This window comes from Aptenodytes patagonicus, chromosome 6, assembly GCF_965638725.1.
Source record: "Aptenodytes patagonicus chromosome 6, bAptPat1.pri.cur, whole genome shotgun sequence".
In the NCBI taxonomy this organism is placed as follows: Eukaryota; Metazoa; Chordata; class Aves; order Sphenisciformes; family Spheniscidae; genus Aptenodytes; species Aptenodytes patagonicus.
This window is the reverse complement of record NC_134954.1, coordinates 30,990,938-31,017,264: the sequence shown is the minus strand read 5'-3', so window position 1 is coordinate 31,017,264 and position 26,327 is coordinate 30,990,938. Positions and strand designations below refer to the sequence as shown.

The following is a 26,327-nucleotide window of genomic DNA, read 5'->3' as shown; positions in this document are numbered from 1 at the left end:
TCGGAGCCCTGCAGCTTTGCCCTGGGTGCTGCATCCCTGCTGCCTGCAAGGTCCCCCCCTGCACCCAGCCCCGCTCTCGGCCCTCCACCCCACACCTCACTTTCCACCCCTCTACACAGAGGTGATGATCCCCACTCCAGCACTGCCGCCTCTCGGGGCAGCCAGCAGTGCGTGGGCGAGGATTTTGGGAGCACCCTCACACCGATGGCAGAGCTGGGGCCCCGGTGAGGCAGACTTTCCGCGGCAGTGTCCGCGGCTGGTCCTAACCCAGTCCCGCTGTTGTTTGCTCCTCTGCTTCGCTCTTTACATAATTTGTTCCTTGGCCCCTTTTCAAACGTACCTCGCAATCGTTACAGCAGAGGATATTTGTACAGCGGGGGTGTGGAATAACACGGAAAACCTCTGGAACTGGGAACTGGATTCCCGCACCATCCCAGCACCAGGGACAGGCAATGGCCCTCCCCGGTTTTGCCAGGACCCTGCATGGGGTTCTCCCTCACATCCACCCCCTCTGGCTGCTCCCTCACACCCCAGATGCTCATGCCCCGGGACAGGTTGGGCACAGCCTCGGGGGCGCTGGGAGGTAGGAGGGGATGGGGGGACTGAGCCACCCGCTCTAGCTGGACTCCTCACCCCAGCACCTGCCCGGCAGCGGCGCAGGCAGCATCCATCATTAACTATCAATTAACTATGAAAACCCACCAGTGCTTTTTAGCAGGGTCTCCCAGGGGGAAGCCCCACCAGTTTTCAGGGGGACTCGGGCTTTCTTGATAAAACCATTTGCTGATGATAAATGTAGGGTGAGTGTGTTTTTGTTTTTTTTTTTTCTCCAGTGGAGACAAAGAGGCCCTTGAGCCTAAAGTGTAACTTAAAACATGGCATTCCTGAAAAGAATTTCCTGATAATATTTTTAGCACCTGAAAAAAAAAGGGGGGAAAAAGAAAAAAAAAGCAAATAACACCATTTTTTTCTCTTCCACTCTCTTTTTTTTTCCTCCAGCCCTCTGTTTTAAAGGAGCAGAGGGGACCCGCTGCTGAACTGCAGCTGGGGGGGGGAGCGAGGCCGCGGCTGGCCCTGGAGGGGTGCTCTGCACCCACGCGTGTCCTTGGGTGGTGGCTACTTTTCCCCTGTGGGGGATGAGGGGGTGGCGAGGGGTCCCTCCGCGGGGGGCTTGGGAGGAGAGGAGGCGGCAGGGGGGTCCCTGCGTGGGGTCCCCTGTCCCCCTTTCCCCCCCCACGCCCTCCGCGGAGGGACCCCACGTCCCCCGTGGGTGGACCCCCACCCCTCCGCCCGCCCCGCCCATCCGAGCCCTGCCCCCCCGCATTATTTGCATACCCCGCCCCTCCACCACGGCCCTCCTGGTGCGCCGAGCGCCCATTGGCCGGCCGCACCCGGGCTATGCAAATCTCCCGCGGTGGGGCGGGGCTGGCGGGGTGAAGGAGTCCAGCGCGGCGGCGGAGCTCTGAGCTGCAGCGGGCGCTTGGTTCCGAGCGTCAGTTTTGAGCTCCGAACGCTCAGCTCCGAGCTCCGCGCAGCGGCCGCCATCTCCGAGCTCCGTGCCCGTCGGCGGGCGCCCTTCCCCTGCCGCGCCGCCATGCCGCAGTGGCCGGTGCCGGCGTCGGCGTGAGAGGCGAGCAGTGGATCCCGGCGGCCATGCGGGGCCTAGCGGGCTGGGCCGTGCTGGTGGCCCTGGGCGAGTGGCTGTGGGCGGGCGGCGTGGTGCCGCTGGCGGACTTCTACCCCTTCGGGCCCACGCAGGGCGACGCCGCCACGCGGAAGCAGGACGACGGCGGCTCCGAGCTGCGGCCCCTCTCCGTTCCCTTCCCCTTCTTCGGCGCGGGGCACACCGGCCTCTATGTGAGTATCGGGGGGCAGCGGGGGTGGCCTCCTCTGGGGCCTCCCATTTTATTTCATTTCATTTTTTTTAAATTCCTGTCCTGCTCGGATGGATCCAAGTGCATCTGGGTTTCCACGGGGGCCATCAGGCAGTCCCCATTTAACTCGGAGCATAAGAGGAATAACGGTGTGCTGACGGCAGGGGGAGATCTGGCAGGGCCCCAGGCTTGGGAAGCGTGCTGGACCCCCGGCTCAGGGGGGCTGGGGCTGCGTCGGGTGGCGCAGTGAGGGTCTTGGCCCAGGTGAGGGTCTTGGCCCCGCCACGCTGGGGATGCTGGACGAAGCACTCGCCTGCAGTGGGCAGCCCCGGGCTTAGCCCTGGCTGGAGCCAGAAATACCCATGCCTCGTGGGACTGGCCCCCGCAGTGGCATGCTGCAGGGGTCCCAGTGGCGGGGAGCTGGGCATGGCTGGTGGGTGAGAGCTTGGAGCAGGTGTGCCATGGCCCCTGGATGGCTGCCTCTGGATGGTGTCCCTCACTGGGGAGGAGGTGGCGGCAGGGCTCTGGGTGTGATGCAGAATAAACACACTGCCCTTTGGGTTGTGTTGCAGTGGGTTTGGCTGACCACTCGGCACATCCCGCTCCCTCTCCTCTCCTCGCTGCACCCGCTGGGGTGGCCGGGCCGCTGGGACCCCTGCTGACGTGCTCCCTTGCAGCCCCCAAGCCACCTGAAGGGGACTGTGGCCAAAGAGCTTGAGTCACGCCTGGCCTGTTGTGTCCTCCACGGCTGTGGCCATCAGGCAGAGGAGCAGCCCTGAATGCCCAGTTATCCCTGGAGCGTTTTGGGCGGTGCTGGCTCCAAATGTCTGCCCTGTGTCCTGGGGCGGGGTCTGTGCTCCCCACACTGGCTCCCACCTGGCGCAGTGAATCCTCTGGCATCCTGGTCCCTTCTCTTCTCCCTGGTTTGCTCCGGGCTGACCGATGATCCAGACCCGGCTGGCGGAGGAGAGGGCTGAGCATCACCTTGGTGCTATCTTGGAGCTGGGCTCATGTACCGTCCTGCCACCTTGGCTAAGTGCAGGAGGTCCTTGGTCATCGCTGGTGTGTTTTTTTTCCCCTGATAAAAGTACCAGCCCTGCGATCGGGCGGGAGGGACCTGACCTGGGCTTGGGGCTTGAGCCATGGTGGGAGGATAGAAGAGGCTGGAAGAAGCCAGGTGACATGATGGCTGTCCCATATGGGATCCACAGCACAGCTCTGGGTCTTGGAGGGGCTGCAGGGGTCAGAGGGCGGTGCATCCCCCTCCCCTGAATTGAGACACCCCACCCCCGGCTCTGCAGGGCCAGCTCGCCTGCCACGGGGCTTCTCCCCGGGGAGCCACTGTCCTGGGGGAGCTGCCACAGGGCTGGGCTCACCTGGAAATCTCCATCCTTGCGGGCTGCCTCCAACCACCCCCTTCTCCTTTGCAAAAACCAGCAACAACAAGAAAAGCCCTTCTTGGCTCTGGATCTCTCCCATCTTGCTTTAATCAGGGGAAGAATGTTCCTCTGCAGACACCATGGGGTTACGGAGGCTTTGGGAAACAGGAATCCTCTTCCCTTTAGTCACAGCAAGGACTGCCCCATGTTTGCATGGAGGGCCTGGGGACCCTCCTCAGGGGCTGGGGATCCTCCTCAGAGGCTGCACATGGCTGTCGCAGCCTGCCCCCTCCCCTCCCAGCGTGGACATGCGGGCAGCTGGGGCACAGGCACGCTGGCTTCAGCATGGCTCCTGGCAGGATGCTGGATCCCAGCTACTTGTCAGCACACAAGCGTGATACCGCTGCCTACCACTGCCTGCTGCGTGCCAGGGCTGCTCTCTCCACTTGAGAGCCTCTTGCCTGCACCATGCCCCCCCTTTCCCACCCTGCAGCCCAGGGGCTTGCCAGGCCAGTGCTGCCAGAGCTGGGGGACTGTGTGCTCCTACCTGTCCTGCTGTCGCTTGTGGGCAGCATCCCTGCAGGCAGGGGAATGGAGTGGCTGGGAGCTGCCCGCCCTGCTGGGGTTGCCACTGTGGCAGGGTGCTGGCAGGGTCTCCTCCCGGGAATTTGGGGGCTGAGGGCGAGACTGTTTCCCTTTGATCCCTGCCACGTCGCTGCCTGCTCTGGCAGCAGTGCAGGCAGGGGGTTTCTTCCACTTCCTCACTCCCACTGCATCCCCAAGCCAGGAGGCAGCACTCCAGGCAGCAGCATCCACTATCTCCAGCTTCCTTCCCTGAGCTGAGGGCTGCCTCCGCCATGTGCCCCTGGGCCGGGCATCCCAGGACCCTAATTGCCCCAGTTAATTAGTGCTGGAGAAGGGCTCAGAGCTTGCAGTATCTCAACCCGGGTGTCTGGCATCCCCCGCTTTAACAAGAGCAGCCTGCTGAGGCCCAGCCAGCACCAGGGGCTTTGCATGGGATGGTGGCACTTGGTCACCTGGGGACCATGAGCCTGTTAGCTCAACCACTTGTTAGCTCACTCAGAGTGCTGTACATGCTGGTGGATGGATTGCTGCCCAGCAAGTCTCCCCCTGTCCTGTGCCGGTGGCCACCTGGCTCAGGCATGACCCCCCTGCCAGGAGGGTGGCAGCGATGCCCAGTCCTAGACTCCAGCCCAGCAGGCTACGTGTCTGCTGTAAGAGAGCAGGGAGCGAGCAAAACAGCCCCTCGTCCCCACCAAGAGCACTGGCGCGAGCTGGCCAAGCGCACTGGGCGCTGTTTGTTTAAAGCACCAGGGCTGCCGCAGTTTTCTCAGCTGTTCCCCCTTCCCCTGGCCCGGCCATGGCAGAGAACAGGGCTGGGTTTGTTCAGGCGGCTGCCTCCCCACAGCCACACTCCAGCGAGTGAGCGGCCAGGGTGGGGGGCTGCAGGCACCGGGGCACGTCTCTGCTTCCAAGGGCAGGAAGGGGAAGCGCTCCAATATTTGTGGAAAGAGGGGCCAAAAAAAAAAAAAAAAAGGTGAAATGGAAAGCGCCTCTAAAACATGGATTCCTGCTGGCACAGAAATCAACCATGGCCGCCTGTTTCTTTTCCTCCCTCTCTGCAGGTGAACAACAACGGGATCATCTCATTCCTGAAGGAGGTCTCCCAGTTCACGCCGGTGGCCTTCCCCATCTCCAAGGACCGGCGCGTGGTGGCCGCTTTCTGGGCGGACGTGGATAACCGGCGGGCGGGTGATGTGTATTACCGGGAGAGCACTGAGCAGCCCATCTTGGAGAGAGCGAGCAGGGACATCATGCAGTATTTCCCCGAGTTCCCGGGGTTTTCCGCTCAGTGGGTCTTCATTGCCACCTGGTATCGAGTGACCTTCTTCGGGGGCAGTTCGTTTTCACCAGTGAGTAGCTGGGGCAAAGCAGCCATTAGTTTAGGGGTAGGTTTTTTTAAAAAGGAGCATTCCACTGGAGCTTTGGTGCCTTCCACAGTGGTGGTGCTCCTGCCACGTGCAGCACGGAGCTGTCAGCAGGGCTAAACCAACCCCAGTGGCTCCGTTGCCATGTCTTGCTGTGACAGAGCAGCGCCGGACTGGCAAAACCAAACCCTCCTTTTTGTGCCACGTGGAGGCTGCAAATCACTGGCATCCCCCTTCTCAGGCAGCAGCAGAGCAACATTAGCCTGCCTGCATTTGCCTGCCTGCCTGCGGCTGTGCTGAGGAGCTGGTCTTGAACGGGGTTTGGTGCCTTTCTTCCAGAGGCCCGATAACCACATTTGTCCCCATTTTTCCCGTTCCCCCAGGAGAAGTGAGCTGTTCTGCTGGCTGGAGTGCTGGGCGGGGGGATCACAACTCCTTAGGGTTAAAAATAATTAAACCCAACTGCCTTTTCTAATAAAGGAGGACTGGGGCTCAAAGAAACACCCCTTTGCTAAATGCTCTTTCCGTCATTTTATTTTCTGACCGGTTTTTGGCTGGCTCGCCTGCCCACTCACTGCTTTCTCCCCCTCCTTGCTGCAGGTAAACACTTTCCAGATCGTCCTCATCACGGACGGCAAGCTCTCCTTCACCATCTTCAACTATGAGTCCATCACCTGGACCACGGGTATGCACGCCAGCAGTGGGGGGGACTTTGCCGGGCTCGGCGGCATCGCGGCGCAGGTAAGTGGCGAACACAGCCCCTGGGGCGCCCAGGTAGTGCATCTGCCCTGTGAGCTTGTGGCTCCTGGTTTGGGTTTTTTGGAGGTGGAAAGCCTCCCCCTGCTTGCTGCTTTTTTCTTTTTTTTTTCCCTTTTTTTTTTTTTTTTTTTTTTTTCTTAAATAGCCATGTGTGCTCTGGCTCCCAAAGCTGAGACCATACAGGGGGCTTTGTTATCCCGAAACCACAGGTCTTTGCCTTGGCTGCTGCCTCATAGTCCCTTTTCCTTCCTAAGCTCAGCCTTGTAAGAGCAGCTGCTGCAGCCAGCACAGCTTTTGCTTGTGTTTTTATTTCATCCTTGTGTATGTTGTTGTGTTTAAGGGGGAAAAAAAGCCAACACCCACACCCGCAAAAACCCCAGTACCCGTTCAGATGGTGTGAATTTATCGGCAGTTGATCCGTGCTTGGCTCCCTGCCCACCAGCCTGCAGCAGGCAGGATGCTGCAGGTGGAGAGGAAGCGGATGGGTTTTGAATCCCAGGGGGGAGGGACCGAGCAGGCAGAGTGGCCGCTTCACCCTGTCGTGTCAGCTGTCATCCCGGCGCGTGGACAGGGCTGAGCACTGGCTGGTGGCACATGGAAGGGGACAGTCGGTCTGAGTGGTGCCACTGGCAGCACTGAGTGGCAGGAGAGACGAGCCCTTGTGCTGCAGCTGCCTTCCCCCGTGTACCAGTGATGTCATTTTACCCTCTGCCCTTGTCCTCCCAGGCAGGTTTTAACGCTGGTGATGGAAAGCGCTACTTCAACATCCCCGGATCCCGCACCGATGACATCGCTGACGTGGAGATGACGACAAATGTGGGTATCCCCGGGCGCTGGGTGTTCAGAATCGATGATGCCCAGGTGCAAGTGGGGGGCTGCAGCAATACAAGTAAGAGGACAGCAGTTAGGTTTATTTAACTCCCAACCCAACCCCACACTGTTCTCCAGCCCTGTCTTTCCCTGCCTCAACCCCCACCTCCACGGGGTGGAGGAGACAGCTCGAAGGGCTTGGGGAGGGAGGGGAGGCAGCCATGGGGGGACTGTCCTCAGCACCTGCCGTGGCTGGGGACAGCATCCATGGATGCCCTGGGGCTGGGAAGGGGCTGGGAGAGCAAATGGGAGGGGAGGAAGACCTTTGAGACAAAAAGAGCCTGTGGGGAGCGATAAGGGAGGGAGGCTGGGGAGGAGGTGATGGTGCATAAGTGGGACCCTGCTGGCCTGCTGCCAGGCAGGGCACAAGGGGCTGGCACCCTCGGGCGATGCACACGTCTGTAAGTCCCAGGAGGTCAGGGCGAGCCATGTGGAGGGCTGCTGGGTGCCAGCCTCCCCTGTGGGGCCGGGGCGCCAGGGCTGGGCCACGCTCCCCACCCTGGGGGTCCTGCACGTCCCCCACAGAGCCGCTGGCCTCCTGTTCCTCATCCCTGCTCCCCCCCAGCCGTGTTTTCCCACCCGTGATCTGCGTGTGTCTCGCGTTACTGGTGGGTTTGCTGTACATGGGCTCTCCTGTCCCCCTTTCCCTCTGCCCGGGGTGATAAGCGAGGGCATGTCCATGTCTCCCCAGTGGGTGGGGCTGACCCCGTGCAGCCTCTCCCCCTTGCACAGGAGGAATAAAACTGCCCCCCTGTCCCAGGGGAGCCCGCGAGGAGCAGACACTGCCCCGCCGTAAGGCAGGTGGCCCCCGTGGGCTCCCCGAGCACCCCAGGGAGCCGGGCGGGTGCGGGGACAGACCCCAGCACTGGTGTGGCTGGAAGGCGGCGGGTGAGCCCTGCTGGGGTGTGGGCTGACAGGGGGTCACCAACTGTCCCCACAGCCTCTGTCTGCCTGACGCTGCGGCCCTGCCTGAATGGGGGGAAGTGTATTGAGGACTGCATCACGGGGAACCCCTCCTACACCTGCTCCTGCCTGGCCGGCTTTACCGGGAAGAGGTGCCATGTTGGTGAGTGCCGGCCCCAAGCTCCTGGCGCTTTGCCACAGGGAGCAGGTCTTGCTCCCGGCGTCACTGCTGCATGCTGGCAGTCTCTGTCCCTGTGGCTGTCCCTGTCCCTGCCCTGACCTCCTGCCCCCACCCGGGGCTCTGTTTCAGATGTGGATGAGTGTCTCTCCCACCCGTGTCAGAACGGAGCCACCTGCCTCAATGGTGCCGGCAGCTTCAGCTGCAGGTGCCCACCGGGCTTCACAGGCACCAGCTGTGAGACTGGTGAGTGCGGGGCTGCTGGTGTGGCAGGCCTGGCTCTTCGCCGTGCTTGAAGAGCAGAGACCGCAGGCTTGGGGGACACTGCCGCTCTTGGGGGGGCTCTTCAAGTCCGGGGCTCCTGGGGCAGCTGTTGGGCTTGAGTGATTTGTGACAGGTACCGAGCGCTGCTGGCTTGGATTTCAGCTTGTGCAGGCAAAGGAAACTTTGCTCTGGCCGCAAGCCCTTCCTTCTGCTGGCAGCCCACTCCGCCAAGGGCTTGGTTCAGCGCTGCCGCTCCCTTAGTGAGAAAAGCTGGTGGTTAGTGCTTAAACAGAAGTCTCGGAGGCCTGCTTTCGCAGGTGATGCTCTGGTCCCGAGCCCTTTGAAGCCAGTGGGGACTCTCCTGGTCCCTGGCAGGGACTGTGGTGGCCGATTTCCCCCGCTGCTGGCCTCCACCTGCCAGTGGAAGTGCTGCCAAAGCATTTGGCTCCCAGTGAGCCTCCGTGCCGGTGGAGAAGGCGAGCAGGGAGTTGACTTTTGGGGAAGGGAGGGAGGGAGAAACACCCAGTGCAGCACACTGGCATCCAAGAGGTGCAGGGGGATGAAAGGGCTGAGCTGCCCGAGGAAGGGTTTTGGGAAGAGCCACAGCTGGGGACGTGGCCACCATCTCCTGCCGAAGGGAGTGCCTTGGTGGCTCCGAGCTGTGCTGCCTGCCCAGCCCCAGCATCACCGTGTGTGCAGAGGATGCCTTGTGCCCGTCCTGCGCCTGGGTTGATCCCCCCCCCCCCTCTTTTTTTTTGGTGTCCTACTGCAGAAGAGTCGCCATGTGAGAGCAGGGTGTGCCAGAACGGCGGGAGGTGCCAGGCGGCGAACGGGACAGCGGCGTGCTTGTGCCAGCCGGGGTACATGGGGGCAGACTGCCAGACAGGTGGGTGGCAGGAGCAGGCGCAGGGGGGAGATGGTGTCGCTTCACGCCTTGGCAAGCTGCCTTCCCACCCTGCTTCACCCTGGCCGTAGTTTTGGGAGGGGAGCGCTTGGCATTGCCGGTGGCACTGATTCCCCCCCCCCCCCCCCCCCCCCCCGCCCCCGGCCATCGCCTTCCCCCTCCCGAGCATCATCCAGGATGGGAGGCAGTGGGTGAACCGGCAGTGCCCACGCGCGGCCTGACCGCCCCTCCTGGCCTCCCCTTGCAGAGGTGAATGAGTGTGAGTCCAGCCCATGCCTGAACGGCGGGCACTGCGTTGACCTGGTTGATAACTACACCTGTGTGTGCCTGGAGCCCTTTGTTGGACAGCGCTGCGAGACAGGTGCCTGCTCCTGCCTGTGCTCTGGGATGACCCAGGCCAGGGACTCTCCCCCACATGCTCCAATGGCCATCGTGGCCCCTCTCCCAGGGCTGGGCTCTGCTCATCACTCGCTTGCTTGTTTTCCCTGCCCCAGACTCGTCTTCCTGCGAGGACCGGAGCTGCCGGAACCGGCAGACATGCAACTACATCCGTCCCGGCCGCTACATCTGCACGTGCTCCCCAGGTTATTACGGCAACAACTGCCAGTACGGTGAGTGGAGGTGTGCCTCGCCCAGCCCAGCACAGGAGCCAGTTTTGGGGGAGCTGGGCAGGAAGGGGCAAATGGCTAAAAAGAGGCTGCATCAGCCATAGGCACTGCTGAAAGCTGGCGGGCAGGGTGTGCAGAGGGGTTGTGCTGCCAGGAGGGAGCCCCTTCCATCAGGGCTGCTTGGCCACGGTGGGTTCTCTGGCATGAAGCTGGGCTAGACTGGCTCTGCCCTGGCTCCCCCGGGACAGAGGTTTTTCCAGCCCCAGGCTGGGATGGCTCTGGCTCAGCCATCACCTTCCCCGCAGGTGGGCCCCGTGTGCCTGGCGCCTGCCTCTCCCACCCATGCCAGAACGCGGGCAGCTGCCTGGAGACGGAGCAGGGCTACGTCTGCGAATGCCGGGAGGGATACACTGGGCAGGACTGTCGAGACAGTGAGTACTGGGGGGTCTTTCCGGTGGGGTGTTGCGTCTCTAGGGGAGCCCTTGTGCTCCTGAGAGGGTGAAGCAGCAGCCCTGGAGAGCCCGTTCAGGGCTCCTGCACTGAACAGTGAATCTGTCCCGCTGAAGGGGGCTGTGCCTGTGTGCCTGGGGGGGCTCGTGGCTGCCACCCACCTGAGCTCCCCCTGTGGGTGGCATCTGGCAAGGCTGCTTGGCTGTTCCAACCCCACAAGCAGGAGGGGTCCTGGGAAGCTCCCGTCTCCTCTCTTGCAGAGCTCTCGGAGGGCTGTGAGTGTCGCAACGGGGGCAATTGTCTGGAGGGGAACATCACTATCTGCCAGTGCCCACCTGGGTTTTTTGGTCTTCTCTGTGAATTCGGTAGGTGAAGGCTTCCACTCACTGTGTTTGCTCCCTCTCCGGGATGCTTGGGCCAGGCAGGCTGCGGGCAAGCAAGAAGACACTCTGCCCATGCCTGAGCCTAGCACAGTACCAGGGGCACACACTGAATTTGAGCCTAGAAATATTGTCCCCTGGTGAGGAGGCAACACTTCCATCTTCATCACTCCCCCTTGAGCCATGCCTCTCCCAGTCTCTGGCCCCAGCCCAGCTCTCCTGGGTGGGGAGGGAACTGCAACTTTTGTGTGCTCCTGCTCCAAAGCTTGCTGGGCATCCAGGCTGGCCCTTGCCGTTTGCACGGTCTGTGGTGTGGGGTACAGAGGGTCACTCCCATGTCATCAGACCCTGCAAAGTTAGGAGACCCCCATTTCTGGCCAGGCAGCCAGCTGGGTGTCCTTCTGCCACCGGCTGACGGAGGCCGGCACTGGCCATGTGTTTGCAGAAGTCACCACCACACCGTGCAACATGAACACGCAGTGCCCAGACAGCGGGTACTGCATGGAGTATGGTGGGAGCTACCTCTGTGTCTGCCACACTGACTACGGCACCAACCACAGTAAGTCTTGTCTGCAGGGACGCAGGACCAGCCCCAGGGAGGGACATGCAATGGGGGCCGGGAGGGTGAGCAGGGATACCGTCATCAGCTGGGGAGCAGCCCTCACACCCCTGGTCATACATCCTCAGTGACGCCTTGTGTTTGGCTTTGCAGCAATGCCATCCCCCTGTGACTCGGAGCCCTGCCTGAATGGGGGCTCCTGTGAGGTTAACGATGACTCGTACACCTGCGAGTGTCCTCGAGGCTTCCTTGGCAAGCACTGCGAGAAAGGTACCTGCACAGAGCTCCCTGCTGGCCCCAGGACCTGGCAGGGGGTGGGAGAAGAGCTTGGACCCTTGTGGGAGATGAGTAGCTGCTTGCTGAGCTGCAGCTTGAAGGGGGTGCAGGTTATCCCATCCCATTCCATTGCGCAGGGTGGAGGGAGGATTGCACGGCTCCCTTCACGGCCCCTGACAGTCACAGCAGCTGATCAGTTGTTGTGTTTCCTGCACAACACCATCAATGTTGGAGTTTTTTTACATGCTTGAGCTTCTGGCCTCAGGAGCAGCCACCAGTCCCCTGGCATCATGTGCCCGTGGTCCCCCGAGGCCTCGGCACGTGTCTGCACAGGTGTTTCAGTGTTGCTGAGCCCAGGGCTGTGAGGCCCAGGTGCGCTCAGCTTTCCCGAAGCGAGGGGTTTGGTGGGATGCTGGCAGGAGGCGGTGGCTCTCGGGGTGCTGGCAGCAGTGGGTGACCCCCACTCTTGGCACTCTCTCTGCAGCCAAGCCACGGCTCTGCAGCATGGGGCCCTGTCGCAATGGGGGCACCTGCAGGGAGGCGGATGGCGAGTACCACTGCACCTGCCCCTACCGCTTCACCGGAAAGCACTGTGAGATTGGTACGGCCCCCCAGCCCCCCCCCAGGGAGGAGAGGCGGCAGTCGTCCTGCTCGCTGCTCAGGTCCCACCTGCCCTCTGCCCCCAGGTAAGCCAGACCCTTGCGCCTCGGGGCCCTGCCAGAATGGGGGCACCTGCTTCCACTACATCGGCAAGTACAAGTGCGACTGTCCCCCGGGCTACGCTGGCCGGCACTGTGAGATCGGTAGGTGTGAGCAGGGCGTGCTGGTGCCAGGGGCTGCCTGGGGAGGTGTTGGGGCTGCCGGCGGAGTCGACAGCCATGGCGGCAGTAATGAGCCTCACTACTTACTTTGAACCCCCTTCCCTGTAATTTGAAGTGCTTCGACTCTTCCTTGCACCCTGCCAGAGGGCAGGGCAGCGCTGCCAGGGGCGCAAAGGGGATGGCTCTGGTTTCTGGGCTCTGCCAGCTCTGCAGCAGTTGTTCTTTGCTCTGCTCTTCTTCTAGTGCCCTCCCCGTGCTTCCTCAGCCCCTGTGAGAATGGTGCTACCTGCGAGGACCTTGGCGGGGGCTATGCTTGCACGTGCCCTGTGGGCTACATAGGGAAGCACTGCCAGTCTGGTAAGGGCATTACGCTGCCCCTGCTAGCCAGGGGCTCGGGGTGCCTCTGCGGGCCCCACTCACCACCCCCTACCCCGTCTCTCCCCAGAGGTTGACTGTGGCGTCCCCAGCGAGGTTAAGCATGCCCAGGCCTCTTTCAACTCTACCAAGGTGGGCTCGCTGGCTGAATACCAGTGTGAGCTGGGCTACACCCTCAGTCAGCACAACCACCCCCGTGTCTGCCGCTTGCCAGGCATCTGGAGTGACCCCCCTGAGTGTGATGGTGAGGAGTGCCAGGGAGCAGCTGAGCCCTGGGGCACCATCCCAGTGGGCTGTGGTCACAACCATGGCTTGGTGACCCCAGGACATGTCCTCCAGTCCTCCCCTGCCCGTGTCCACGGACAGAGTCCCCTGGGGACCCCTGCCCCCTGCCTGGTGCTCATGTCTCTCGCCTTGTCTCTCCCCTGCCCAAATGCCTGCAGAGATCGATGAGTGCCAGTCCCAGCCCTGCCTGAACGGCGGCCAGTGCAAGGACCGCATCGCCGAGTTCCTGTGCCTTTGTGAGCCAGGTTACACTGGCCACCACTGCGAGTCAGGTAAGAGACTGTGCCGGCTATGCTCTGGGGCCACTGCAGGCAGCTATAGCAAACTCTTCCTTGCCCCCCAGCCCCCGGGGAACGACAGCAGGTGCAAACCCCACAGCCAGGAGCCGGGCTGCCTGCAGTTGTGTGGGCTGGCTTCAGTCTCCTGCCTGTGTGCTCAGATCAGCCTACAGCGAGGGCTCCTCTCCTGGAGCCCCCAGCCAGCTGTGGGATGCGCTGGTGGGGAGATGCTGCTCCCGGTCAGGCAGAGGAGCAGGCAGGCGGCGGGGGCATGTGTGCTACTTGTGTCCCCCCACTAATGGATGCTGCATGGGCATCTCCATTACTGGCAAGGCAATGACTTCTGACATGTGTTAAGCCCCTGCAGAGAAGCCCCAGATCTTGGGATCTGGGTGGGAAGTGCCCTGCGTGGCTCCAAAGCTATTGACCAACTGTGGCGGGAAAAAGCAGCTTGAGGTTGCACATTCTTGGCTGCGCTGTGCTCCTGCTCCCATGTATGCACATGGTCGTGGTCGCATGTGGGTGCTGGTTGAAGGGGGTGATGGGCAGCATGGGGGCTGGTGGGACTCTGTGGCAGGTGGCTCTAGCCCAGCTCCCCAGGGCCTGGCAGAGGATGGTGGTGGGAGAAGGTGGGATGCCCGCCGAGCGTTAGAGGAGGGGATGTGCTGCAGGCATCCTATGGGACGTCTTGGCACAGCCCCACACTGCCAGCCATCCCCAGGTGTCCCTGTGGGCATGTCCCCATGCCCAGCTCCCACCGCAGCCGCTGTGCAGGGGGACAGAGGGCTCCTAACAGCCTCGGGAGCGGAGCTGTTCCTGGCTGGTGGGCTTGGGGGTAGTGAGCAACATGGGGAGGGTCCGTGCCCTGCAGGAGAAGCGCTGCTTTTCTGAGTCCGCCGGCCCCGTCACTGTGCTGAGCCAGCGCCTCTCCTCCTGCTGTTCCCCAGATGTCGACGAGTGTCAGTCAGAGCCCTGTAAGAACGGCGGGACCTGCCGGGACCTCCTTGGGTCCTTTGCTTGCTACTGTCCTGAGGGCTTTGTGGGGACCCAGTGTGAGACAGGTAGGGACTCACCCTTCCCAGGGTGGTGGGAGGCTGGACTGTGGGCACTGGGATGTGGCCAGGACTGGTACCGAGCCAGGCAGCTGGTCGCCGTCTTGGGCATCTTGACCCCGAGCCATCACCTCAGGCTCTTGCTGCCTGTTGCGCTTCCTTGCCTGCGGTTTCGGGGGCAGAGCTGAAACTGCTCCAGTGGGGAGGGAGCAAGGAACAAGGTGTCCACCGGTGATGGATCCCCTTTCGAAGGCATCCATCCCCTGCCAGGGGATGCGGCTGCTGCGGTACTTGGGTGGGATTCTGGGTCCAGACTGACTGCCAAGCCCTGGGCTGCACATCCATCCTGCTGCCCCTTTGGGGGGTTGTTGCTGTCACTTGCCTGTGGGAGCTGGCTGCCAGCATGCTGGGGGCCCCCACTCACCGCTGGCCTCCTCCCACCTCCAGAAGTGGATGCCTGTGAGTCAGGCCCTTGCCGAAATGGAGGGGAGTGCGAGAGCTACGGGGGCTCCTACCTCTGCGTGTGCCCGGAGGGTTTCTTCGGCTACCACTGCGAGACAGGTGAGGTGGGCAGGGCGGCTCAGCACGGGGTGGCCACTTGGCCAGCTGGCACCACTAACACCGCTGGGCCTGGCACCTCTCCTGCAGCCAGCGACCCATGCTTCTCCAGCCCCTGTGGGAGCAGAGGCTACTGCCTGCCCAGCAATGGCACCCACAGCTGCACCTGCAAAGTCAGCTACACAGGCAAGAGCTGCGAAAAAGGTAAAGGCCCTCAGCAGCGGCACCAGGACGTGGCGTGGGGCTCAACACCGGCCCAGCAGTGGCCACTGCCCGCGAGGGGCTCAACGCCGTCGGGATCAGCAGCTCTCCTTGAGGCAGGCAGGGCTGGGGCCTTGCCTCCATGGGGGGCAGCCCAGGCCCCACCGATGCCACGGGCAGGTAGTGGTGTGCTGAGCCGCTGCCGCAGGCGTCAGGCTCGGCACAAGGACACTGGGGACAGGTTTCCCTGGCCCCCTGCAGCGATGGCGATCCCTCGGATGCCCTCAGGAGGGGAGGCCAAGGCGTCCGAGGGAAGCCTCTCGCCGCCGGCACCAGCCTCCCCAGGACCCCTCACCCCATCTCTCTGGTGCCCTAGGCCCGGCAGGCGGCCGCAAGTGCTCAGCCACCAGTGCTGCCAGGTTGCAGTGGCTGGGAGTGCTCCGACGCCCTGGCTCCTCCCATGACCCCCAAGCCAATGGTGGCTGGCATCTGCAGGGCCCCTGGCAGGTGCACTGAGGGAGAGAGCAAGGGCCCCATCCTCCATCGCTGCCGCTCTGCCTCTTGCTGCCAGGGTCTGTTCTCTAAAGATTCATGGCGTTACCTCTCCCCTTTGCTTTTGCCCACACCCTGAAGAATTGCTGCCACCAACCTCATTAAAGGTGGAAAGGGTGGAGGACACTGGTGTGTTGATTTCTTGGCACCCACCTGAGGACGCAGCCGCCAGGCAACTCATTGACGGCTACGCCGTGACGTACGTATCCCTCGACGGCTCTTACCGCAGGACAGATTTTGTGGACCGAAGTCGTTCTGCCCACCAATTGCGGGCACTAGCCTCCGGCAGAGCCTACAATATTTCTGTCTTTTCAGTCAAACGCAACGTGAACAACAAGAATGATATCAGCAGGCCCGTCATGCTCACCACACGCACTAGTGAGTAGCATCCCCGGGGGGATTGCGGTCGTGAGCACGCATGGTCCCCACAGGTGCAAGGGCTTGTGCCGCCTCCTCCCCACCACTGGCTCCAGCTGCAGCCCAGGCCTGTGCCGAACCCTGGTGGGTTTGGTGGTGCAGATCCTAAAATCCAGCTGGGGGCCTTTGAAAAGCACTCGGCACAGAGAATTGCTGTTCTCTTTGCTGTGAGTAAAAGGGGACTGAACCCTCCGCAGCTCACCGGGCCCCTGCTCAGGGGCTGGTAAGGCAGCTGGCAGCAGGGACTGCTCCTGGATCCTATTCATCGGGGCCAGGCTGCACCTGCCGCACCAGTTACTCCTTGTCACTGGGCCCAGGGTAGCGCAGGTCCCCAGTGCTGCTTGGCTGAGCTAGAGAAGCCCCCGTGCCAGCTGGGCAGCGGGGCTGGGTGATCTCTGCTGACAATGAGCCCCATGGGTGAGTTGCCCTGCCATCCCACTGGGCTTGGTGCGGGGATGTGCCAGAGAGGGCAGAGGCTGGCAGGGACCTCTGCTCCATGGGTGCAGGGAAGGGGGCACAGTGATGCCTCTGTAGGGGCATGGGCAGGCAGAGCAGCTGCGGTCCCACTTTCTAGGGCAGGCGGATGTAGAAATCAAGTGCAAACTGAGGATAGAGGGGATTAGACCTAGAAAAGCTGCCCTCTAATGAGAGGGGGATGGTGGCAGGAAAGCCCACGGACCACATCCCCTCCCCAGTGGGCTGAGACCAAGTGAAGCCCAGGGGAGGAGAAGGCAGGTGTGGCACTGGGCACAGCAGGGGTCTGTGCCCCTGGCCATGGCATGTCGGGAGGCCTCAAGCCAGGGCCAGATGCTGAGGGCAGCAAGAACCAGGCTCAGGATGGCCGCCTGGGGCATGCAGTGAGCTTAGGGCCAGGCACTGCAACCCCTTTGGAGCTGGTGGTGGGGGGCTGGGGCCAGAGGAGGACAGCCCTAGGGGTGCCGTGGATGGCATGAGGCCTTGCGGGCAGGCAGATGGATGCGCCTCCCACCTGTCCACAGGTGGTGAGGATGGGAGAGCACGAGTCTGGCAGGGCAGGTGGTGCTGAGCTGCTCCCGCTGGGGAAGCCAATCCAGAGGGGCAGGCAGGACACCCCTTGTGGGGGTGTGGGGAAGGGACAGAATGACACATGATGACCGGAGGCTGACCGCAGCCCTCTCCACTTGCTCCGGCCAGGACCACGTCCGGTGGAAGGCTTTGAGATCATGAACGTGACGGCCAGCGCCATCACGGTGCAATGGGCTCTCCACCGGCTCAAGCACTCCACTGTCAGTAGGGTGCGTGTCTCCATCCGCCAGCCGGGGGACCTGGCAGACCGCACCGTGGAGCTGAACAGCAGCGTGGCCAAGTACACCTTCCTGTGAGTGGGGTGGCATGCGGGCACCAAGCTAGCTGGCCCTCCCAGGCTGTCCGCTTTACCACTTCCCACCCTACCTTCCTCCTCCACAGGGACCTGCAGCCAGGAGAGAGGTACATTGTCCATGTCACGACGCTGAGCGGCCTGGGGACAGAAGACCACCCCTCAGAGAGTCTGGCCACAGCCCCCTTCCATGTGTGGACGAGTGAGTGGGCTTGCCTTTGCCACCCTCCACTGCTGCAGGGGCCCTGGGGCTTGGCAGGCACAGGGCAGCCACAGCTTATGGCCAGCAGGAAAGCTGCAGGGAGGGGAAGGTGCGAAAGCCATCAGCCTGTCTGGCCAACATGGCAGGTAGGAGGCATGCAGGCAGCCCTCAAGAAGGGCAGGCAAGGCACCGGCACATCCTCCCCTGCCCGATGTTGTTCACTGCCCAAGACCAGCATGAGCTCAGGCCCATGTGGGGCCTGTACACAGGCCTGATTCATCCCCTGCTGTATGGCAGCTGGAGGGCAAGGGCCAGACCCGTGTGCCAGGGTGCAGTGAGGCTCTGCCCCCCTTGCCAGGGACCTAGTGCTGAGTATCTCCTCCCAGTGCATTGCACGGCTGGAGCCGAGCTGAAGGCTGGCCAGGGCATGGCCAGGCAAGCTGGGGCCCTGGCATGCTTATTAGATGGCATGTAAGCAAGTAAGGTGGTCGCCATTCAAGGGCACCAGCGCTGACCCCTTTTCTCCCCACCTCCTGCCTGCCCCAGGGCCTCTCCCCCCCCAAAACCTCACCGCCTTCCGCGTCACTGCCACCTCCGTGTCCATGGCATGGGAGCAGCCGCCTGCCGGTGCTGTGGAGGGGTACATCATCAACGTTACCACCGCTCAGAGTGTGAAGAGCCGCTATGTGCCCAACGGGAAGCTTGTGTCCTACACGGTGCGGGACCTGCTCCCTGGGCAGCGGTACCGCCTGTCCGTGACGGCTGTGCAGAACACAGAGCAAGGCCAAGTGCACAGTGAGCCCATCCACCTCTATGTCACCACCTGTGAGTGCCTGGCTTGCCGGGGCTGGGGCGTTGCCAGTTTGCTGCAGCACAAGGGAGGCAATGGGCTAACGGGGAAGTAGAGCAGGGGGTAGGAAACCAGTTGACCAACAGAGTAATGAGCCCGTGGGGACTTGCTGCCCCAGAACTGGGTGCCTGCAGCAGGCTGTGGGGACAGGATGTAGGTCCCCTGCAAAGGGAGGTGGGGGTTGCAGGGTGCTGCCTCCATTAGCAGAGGGCAGATGCAGAGTTACAACTCAGTGATGCTTCACGGGGACCAATGCTTGTAGGTTGGTCTCCACCAGGCATGTGGAGAGTGCGCGCGTGTCCCTAGACAGCCCTAAATGGCAGCCTGGGGACGAGGGACTGGCTGGGAGTTGGGTTGCTGTTCTGACTCATGGCCTGCCTCCTGCTAAGCCTAACCCTTTGGTCTGCAGTGCAGAGGGATGGAGCTCCGGAGGGACGGTGGAGCCAAGCTGGACACCCCCGGGTCCTGCGCAACAGGCTGCCCCCAGCTTTCCTGCCTGAACTCCGCTTGCTAGCGGATCATGACACAGTTGAGGAGCTCTCGCCAGCCCCCAGGTGGGTGCTGCCCTGGCACTCCTGGCACTTCCACTAGCGCTCGGCCCAAGCATTGGGCTGAGCACAGCCCCTTTTCCTAGCTCTCGTGGCCGGATGCGCACAGGGTCAAGCCATGCTCCTGCTGGGTTGTGCTTCTTGCCCACCCACTGGGGTCCTGAGCCAGGCAGGCCCTTGTCCTGTGAGCAGGTCCCTGCCCACAGCTGAGCCCACGGGACTCGCACCGAGCCTGATGCCACCAGCAAGTGTTTTATCCAGCTGCCTCCAGCCCTAGCGCATGGGATGGCTGTGGCCTGGGGGGACCTACAGTGCCCTGTACCCTCATGGCTCTCCTGTCCCAGGTTCACCGAGCTGGTGGATGGCAGAGGAAGGATCAGCGCCAGGTTCGGCACTGCGCTGAGCAAATCCATCACTGTGAAGACACGTAAGTGCTCTGCTGCCTTTCTGGCCCCGTCCTGTCACCCAGTGCCATCTCCTATGCCTCCCCCCAGGACAGGGTGGCAGCTGGGCAGGCTGCTGTAGAGCTGGGAGAGCCGCAGAGGAGGGCAGGGCCCTCTCACCTCTCCCTGGGCAGACGAACATCTGCCCTGCTCGCTAGACCCCTGCCTAGGGAGAAGGGTGACACACGGCTGGTCAGGGAGTGCAGAGAGGGACCCTCAGTGATGGGAGGTGATGCTGGCTGCAGCACGGTCTGGCCTACGCTGCCAGCAGCAGTGGGAGCCCAGGCAGCGACCCTGCAGCCCTCCAGTGCAGCCCCTACCTGCCCAACAGCCTGAGCCCCCACCACCAAGCACAGCCTCACACTTGAGGAGGGCACCTGGGCAAGAAGCCCCTCACTAGCCCAGGACCAGCCCCCACTTGCCATCCCTGGAACACCAGGAATACAAGTGCCAGTCCAAGATACCCTACCAGGCCTGGGAACCCCACGCTGTGGGGTGGAGAAGGGGCCTGGCACACCTGACGGCAACCCTGGGCTCGTTGCCTATCTCAGCTCTGCCCCTGCCTCCCCAGGGCTCTGTGTCCCACAGCCTTCCAGGAAGGGTGAGGTGGTCACCTTAATTCTAGGGGTGCCAACTGGGAAGGGCTGACCCGCTGCCTCAGGCCTGACCAGCCCCCTGATGCTGCGGGCAGGCTGGATCCTACCAAAGGGGCTGCTTTTGGGTCTGGCCCCAGCTGGAGGTGACATTTGACCCTCTCGTTGCCCAGAGCCGGAGGCTCCAGTGAAGCTGGAGAACGTGGAGGTGTCAAGCCAGGGCAGTCTGGCACTGCAGCTGCGTGAGGCAAAGAGCAAGAGTAAGTCCAGGAGGAGACACACGAGCAGCAGGGACCCAGCCCAGGCCCTGCAGGCAAGCAGAGTGCTCGGCACCAGCTTGTTGCTCTCCTTGTTGCTGCCCTGCCGGGAGGCACATAAGGGGCATGGCATGGGCCCCTGCCGGCTGCTCCATCCCTGCTCGCCCGCTCGCAGCTCTCTGGCATGCCGGGGGGGGGGGGTGGGCAGGGCTGCACTGTGGCCCCGGGGTCTGACAGCCATGCGTGTTTTGCAGGTGAGGGGCAGAACTGCTCCACAAACCCCTGCAGGAATGGAGGCACCTGCGCCAGGGATGCCGAGTCCTACCACTGTGACTGCCGCCCAGGATTCAAGGGCCGGTTCTGCGAGCTGGGTGAGTGCCATGTTGCTGCTGGAGGGCCGAGCTCCATCTTGCAGGCAGATGGCATGTGCCCAGTGTAGCAGCTGTCCCAGCCACAGGTCCCCCAGGGCATAGGTCACCGAGCACACCTTGTCAGCACCCGGCTCCTCCTGGCTGAGGGGGCTCCCACCATGCCCAGGCCCCGCTAGAGAGGGATGTGCTGTGCCGACAGCAGAGAGAGGAGATGGGCTCCGCTCTTGCCAGTTTGGGCAGATCCGGGAGTGCAGGTCTGCTCCCTGCTTCTGGCTGAGCCCTCTGCCTCCGCCAGGCAGCCTGGCAAGCCAGGCTCCTGCCCTGCCCATGTAGTTATCTGGGCACCGCGGGGCTGGGGGCTCTTCTCCTGGTGGGTCAGCTCTGTTGAGCCCAGCCCTCCAGGACAGCAGAAGGGAAGCCAGGGGGGGCCTCACTGGCCCCCTGCCACAGGGCACAGGCAGGCAGGGCCAGAGACGGGCTTGTTGATAGCTCCCCTCTCCTGTTCCCCAAGCAGCCTGCAAGAAGGTGCCACACTCGTGCACGCGGCTGTACTCGGAAACCAAGTCATTCCCTGTGTGGGAAGGAGGCACCTGCCACTACCTGTGAGTACTGCCTGCGGGTTGTGCTCCCCCCTTCCCCTTGTGCTCAGAGCTGGGGATGTCTCCCTGCAGCTCGGCTCTGGGGAAGGGAGGGTGAGCGCAAGGCCGTCTCAGACCCTGGCTAGCAGCTGCCAGGTGGCTGCAGCTGCCCCCTCCCCAGCGCAGGCTGAGCAGCCTCATCTGCCCTTGAGCCCCTGGGACTGCCCCGCCAACTATGTTTCAGGGCAGGGCGCTGCTGAAATGACAGCCCCGTAGCAGTGTTGCCCACCTACGTGGCAGCAAGATTGGATTTGGTGCGTGTGACCCCCCCAAGCAGCAGCAGATCCCCTGCCCGCTGCCTGCCAGCCCAGCTCCTAGCTGCCTCTCCATCTGCAAGCAGAGGGCTGGGGCCAGCCCTGCTGCAATGCCAGGGCATGGAGGCTTCTGCTCTGTCCCCCACCCCACTCAGCCTTCCTGCGATGGAGGCACAAGGGCCTGGCTGTGTGGGGTCAGCCCTCAGGCATAGCAAGCTCAGCCCTGTTCCTACCAAGGCCAGCTACCGCAGCCTGGAAGGAAATGGGGGAGACCCCCAGACTCCCCCCTGGCACTTGTAATAGCAGATCTGTCCCTGTTGTTCCCTAAACTCGCCCCTCTGCTGTGTGTGCAGGTATAGGAGAGTCTACAAGGTACACCAGGACATCTGCTACAAGGAGAACTGCAAGAGCACCGGTTCCGAGAAGAGAACCAGCAGGTACAGCTAAGCAGCAGCATGCTGAGCACGCCAGCCTTCCTGTGGCCTAGGACTGGAGGATGCAGCCAGCCGGTGTCACCCAGCACGTGTGGGGGTACCCAGGCTGGGGGTGGGCTGGGAGAGGGGCGCAGGCACCCCATGCAGAACAGAGTGCGAGGAGCGCATGACCGAGGCTCAGACGTCAGCTCTGCATGCCCTCTTTGTGAGCAACAGCTGAGGGGCTGCAGGGCTGATGGTGCTCCCCTCCCTTCTCTTTCAGAAAACCAAGCAACAGTCACACACTGAAGAAGCCATAGAGTAAGTACCCGCTCCAGGCCCTCCTCAGCCACAGGCAGGGGCAGCTCCTGCCTGTGGTTGCCTGCACCCCTGCACAGGGAGTCAGGGAGGAGAAGAGTGGAAGCCACAGCCCAGCCCAGCCTCACACTACCATGTCTAGGGGGTGCGAGGGCTCTCCAGCTGCTGCGCTGGTCGGGCTTGGGCACGCAGCTGAGGACTTCTAGTTGTGGCTGGGGTGGAGGAGCAGAAGGCAATGCTCTGCTCCCCTGTGGCTCTGCAGCCCCATGAACAAGATTCCTGCACAGAAAGGGCCTGGGTGCTGCCAGCCCACGCAAGGCAAAGGCTGCAGCCCTGGAGGGGGCAGGTCCCCTTCTCCCAGCCTGAGACAGGCACACAGGGTGGGAAGAGGCAGCCACGGGGCTTTTAGGGGACTCTGCACACTGGCTCATTCTCCTCCTGCTCCTTCACAGGGTTCAAAGCAGTAGAAGCTTCATCTTTCCACATCTAAGGGCTTTTGAAACACCAGGAAGATCAGATCTGCTCACTGGGTTGAACACAGCGGGGGAACCTTTCTGCCTGGCGTCAGCCCCTCCCTCTCCTCCAGCCCGTTCAGGACACGCAGCTGGATCGGCATGCCGAGCAGCGCTCCCTTCCCTCCGCCGGACCAGCACTGCCTTCACTCTGGCTTGCCTTACTCCGGTCACCTCTCTGCCCCCAAGGAGCCAAGCGCCAGTGTACTGCAGTGGCTGGCTGGCTGCCCCTCAAGGGGACCAGCCCCACTCGGCCCCCGAGCCGCTCTGCATGAGCCACGGGCTCCCGGCTCTGCTCAGGCATCAGCGGGGCTGATCCCAGCTTCCTGCCAACAGCATCTGCACCAACCTGTTTTCATAATCCAAGGTTATAAATTACCTATAACCCCCAAATAAAACAGTTTAATGCAGACCAAAAAGCCTTAGCTATCACCTGAAATGTGGCCCATGAAAATCTAGTTGGAGGAGTCCATCCCTATGTAGACAAGTTAGAAATGGTGAGCAGCTCCCCCAAGCAGCAAGGTGAGCGCGGGCACTGGAGGCATGTCCCGGTCTCCTCCACTTTAGCGGGGGAAATTGAGGCAGCTTCTACTGCCTGCCTTTTTTCTTTGTGTTGTAAACAATCCCTGGTTTTAACCACATTTCCAGCTCAGAAAGCAATAGAGCACCTAGAAAGAATTTTAAAAGTGATCTGTAGGGTGAAGTTTGTCAGCCAAGGTATAACACCATGCTTGTTCTGATGCTAATTGCCTCCAAGCGCAGGGCACAGTATGGGCTTGGTGACGAAGCAAGCTCCACGTGCCATCCCCCTGAGCTGCTCACAGCGTTTGCGTTCCTCATGGCACCAGCCGGTGCTGTGATGCCACCACTGTGTTGTTTGCGGAGGAGAGGACCAGCGTGCAAGGCCCTGCAGTGGCCATCCCACCAGCTGTGGCAGAGCAATCAAGGAAAAAGCGTAGCTTAGAAATGTTCCTAGTTTTTGTGAGTTTGTATGACAACACTAGTTAAACATAGATTTGTGTATTAATGTACACAGTGTATATTATAAATTAATACATACCAGAGATATATCGTAGTTTTGGTATAGAGTGTTATCTCCCGAGCAGCGTGGGGGGTATCCTGGTGGGGCAGCCCTCCCCTCCCATGAGCACTGCAGGGCACTTTGCTGTTCAGCCACGCGTGTTGAGCTGCAGCCCAGAAGATGCTCTCGAAGTGGAACAGGCCCATGAGTTTCGGCACTCCTGGCACCACCCTCTCCCTCCTGGCAGCAGTGTAAGAGCGCTCAGCCTGGAGGAGCGGCTGCCAAGGCATCTGGCAGCAGCCTGGGAGCAGCAGGGACAATGTGATGCTCCCCTCCTGCACTGACTCTAGCTCTGCTCCCAGAGGAGAATCGAGTCAGAGATGGACATGCCTCATTTTCTTCCAAGGCTGCCTGATCCTGCTCTAGCCTCCCTGCTGCAAGGCAAGCACAGAAGTCCTGCCTCCCCAGGGCATGAGAAGAAGCCAACCCTTGCCTGGAAGAGCAGGGCAAGGGGAAAGCCAGAAGAGCCTCTGCTATCCACAAGGGAGGGGAGGTTTTGGAGCTGTGGTCAGAAAGTGCTACATCCCTGCCTTGTCAGCCACAAGACCAGCGCCGACATGGGCTGTGAAGGTGGAGGCGGCCCCGCCCCGGGACAGTCCCGTTTCAGCACAGCCCCTGGGTCCCGCCAGCGCTGCTACAGGGCCTGTCCATGCTCACAGCATGGCCCTGCTGTGAGCTGGCACAGCAGCCTGCCTCCTCCTGCCCCACAGCCAGCGCAATATGTAATGCAGCCAGAAGGTTTTAACCTAGCCTTGGAAATAAATCAGTTATTTTGGTTTGATTTTTTTTTTTTAAATAAAAACACTTCATGGAAACTGGATATTTTTTAAAGTAGTTGGTCAATGAGGAGGAAAGAGGGTTATTGTTGTATTCTGATATATGGGATTTATTGCTGCCCCTCAGCAGGGCCCTGCACATGAAGCCCTGCAGCCAGAAAGAGAGCAGGTCCTGCAGCCACCACAGCTCATGCCTGTGTGGGGTGGGGGCCTAGGGCACCCATGAGTACAGTGGGGCCAGGGACTGCGCCAGCATGGGGAGAGCTCGGGTACCTTGGAGCCTCACCTCTTCACTCCTGGGCTGTTTTACTTCCTTCACTGTCCAAGTCTTCATTTTCCTCTGCGTATAGTGCATCCCTGTCCTCTTCTTCCTCCTCCTCCTCTGCTTCCTCCTCCTCTCGAGCCAGCAGCTTCTTGAAGACCTCGTACTCCTCTGGGGTGGCGTGGGCCAGGCTGGCCAGGAAGTCTTTTTCTGGGAGCTGAAGGATGTCCTTCAGTTTCGGGTTACTGGTTTGGGTCTGGCCTTTGTACGGGGTCCGGTAGAGCCCCCGGCGCTCCAGGAAGATGTGCCGGTTCCTGAGCTCGGCAAAGGGCATTCGGAAAAGACAGGCCTTCACCATCTCCTTCTGCTGGAGCCCCATCCTGAAGTACACGTACTGCGGGCGGGACAGGGTGTTTCACGCATAGCCCCGGCCCCACACTGCGCTCCCGGCCCTGGGGCGGGTACCCGCCCCGCAGGAGACGCGCCCCGCGTGGCCGGCCCTCGCGGCGGGCAGCCCGGGCCCCTCACCTGGAAGTGGTGGAGGAGGCGGCGCGGCTCCTCCAGCAGCACGGCGGGACAGGTCCCCAGCACCTCCCTCAGCTGCTCCGCCGTGAAGAGGCACCGCTCCCGCAGCAGCCGCACCGCTGCCGCCATCCTCCTCCGGGGCAAGGTGAAGAGCTGGGGGCAGACGGTCACCGCCCGCTGCAGCTGACCTGCGGGCACCGGGGTGAGCGGGCCGGGAGGTGCCGGTCCCCCCCTGCCGCGGCCCCGCCGCCGCGCTGCCCTACCTCCGTCGAGCCCCAGGCGCCGCAGCTCCCCGGCGCGGTCCTGCAGCCGCTCCGTCGGCATCCGCAGCAGCCCCGGGCTCCGCTCCAGCAGGCCGAGGGCGGCCTCGGTGCTGAGCCCCAGCAGCAGCAGCTGCGCCGCCGCCGCCACCCGGCGCTGCGGGCCGAGCCGGGGCTGCAGCCCCAGGAGCCGCCGGGCCTGCTCCTCGCTGAAGCCCATGGCCCGCAGCGCCGCCGCCTCCCCGCAGCCGCGGCGGGGGCACAGCCCGGGAGCGGCGGGGAGGGCGCGGAGCACCGGGGCCCAGCCCGCGGCGGCTGCCCGCCCGCAGCCGCGCAACAGCCGCCCCGCCATGGCCCGGCACGGCGCGGCCGCCGCGGGGAGGAGCCGGAGGCGCCCCGCCGCCGCGCTCCTCCCCCGCCGCGGGGGCCCGGGGCTGGAGCGGTTACGCTTCCACTGCGGGCAGCGCTTGACCCCCGAGCGCCTCCGACCGCCTCGGAAGGAGCGTGCGTGTGGGGGCCAGGGCCAGCCTGGCCCCCCCAGGAGAAGGCACGGTAGTTGCTGCAGGACGCGCCCCCCCTGTTACCCTGCCCTTACCCTGCTTCCTCCTGAGCACCGTGGACGAGCTCGCCCTGTCTCAGTATTTTGAATTGTTTAAAATTCTCTTTATGGAATCAGTTTTTTCTTTCCCTGGACCTTTGTCTCATCAAAATCAAGGACTATGTTCCTGGATATAGAGACGACTCTTACCAAAAGGGGACACCCCCTCCCCCCTAC

The 26,327-nt window shown here is 62.4% G+C and overlaps 2 protein-coding genes across 10 annotated transcripts; one reads left to right on the top strand and one right to left on the bottom strand.

The window, feature by feature from the left end:
- Positions 1-1,508: 1,508 nt before the first annotated feature.
- On the top strand, positions 1,509-24,543 carry SNED1 (sushi, nidogen and EGF like domains 1). 9 transcript variants are annotated; one of them, XM_076341904.1, is made up of 33 exons: positions 1,509-1,857; positions 4,900-5,187; positions 5,803-5,943; positions 6,688-6,850; positions 7,772-7,897; positions 8,045-8,158; positions 8,949-9,062; positions 9,328-9,441; positions 9,575-9,691; positions 9,994-10,119; positions 10,399-10,503; positions 10,964-11,077; positions 11,231-11,347; positions 11,838-11,954; positions 12,040-12,156; positions 12,418-12,531; positions 12,620-12,793; positions 12,993-13,106; positions 14,060-14,173; positions 14,612-14,725; positions 14,813-14,926; positions 15,557-15,853; positions 17,066-17,249; positions 17,339-17,451; positions 17,998-18,276; positions 18,711-18,855; positions 19,194-19,276; positions 20,059-20,145; positions 20,397-20,513; positions 21,025-21,115; positions 21,759-21,842; positions 22,102-22,139; positions 22,589-24,543. In XM_076341904.1, the coding sequence occupies exons 1-32, from the start codon at positions 1,654-1,656 to the stop codon at positions 22,136-22,138; spliced, it is 4,338 nt and encodes a 1,445-aa protein (XP_076198019.1). In that variant the 5' UTR covers positions 1,509-1,653; the 3' UTR covers position 22,139; positions 22,589-24,543. The 9 variants fall into 9 exon arrangements, with proteins under 9 accessions (XP_076198019.1, XP_076198017.1, XP_076198010.1 ...); XM_076341902.1 differs by having other exon boundaries at positions 1,593-1,857; positions 15,791-15,853; XM_076341895.1 differs by having other exon boundaries at positions 1,593-1,857; positions 21,028-21,115.
- A 6-nt stretch (positions 24,544-24,549) lies between these two features.
- MTERF4 (mitochondrial transcription termination factor 4) lies at positions 24,550-25,904 on the bottom strand. Its single transcript, XM_076341905.1, has 3 exons — positions 25,556-25,904; positions 25,296-25,480; positions 24,550-25,161 (listed from the first exon to the last, which is right to left on the bottom strand). Exons 1-3 carry the CDS (start codon positions 25,902-25,904, stop codon positions 24,796-24,798), a joined length of 900 nt encoding a protein of 299 aa, XP_076198020.1. The 3' UTR covers positions 24,550-24,795.
- Positions 25,905-26,327: the final 423 nt, after the last annotated feature.

Excerpts from the sequence above, each read along its gene's own strand:
- SNED1 (XM_076341904.1), top strand. The coding sequence starts at position 1,654 with ATGCGGGGCCTAGCGGGCTGGGCCGTGCTGGTGGCCCTGGGCGAGTGG. Across the intron at positions 10,504-10,963 it reads TGGTCTTCTCTGTGAATTCG|AAGTCACCACCACACCGTGC; the intron begins GTAGGTGAAGGC and ends ATGTGTTTGCAG. Across the intron at positions 12,794-12,992 it reads TGACCCCCCTGAGTGTGATG|AGATCGATGAGTGCCAGTCC; the intron begins GTGAGGAGTGCC and ends AAATGCCTGCAG.
- MTERF4 (XM_076341905.1), bottom strand. The coding sequence starts at position 25,904 with ATGGCGGGGCGGCTGTTGCGCGGCTGCGGGCGGGCAGCCGCCGCGGGC. Across the intron at positions 25,481-25,555 it reads GCGCCTGGGGCTCGACGGAG|GTCAGCTGCAGCGGGCGGTG; the intron begins GTAGGGCAGCGC and ends CGGTGCCCGCAG. Across the intron at positions 25,162-25,295 it reads GCCTCCTCCACCACTTCCAG|TACGTGTACTTCAGGATGGG; the intron begins GTGAGGGGCCCG and ends TCCCGCCCGCAG.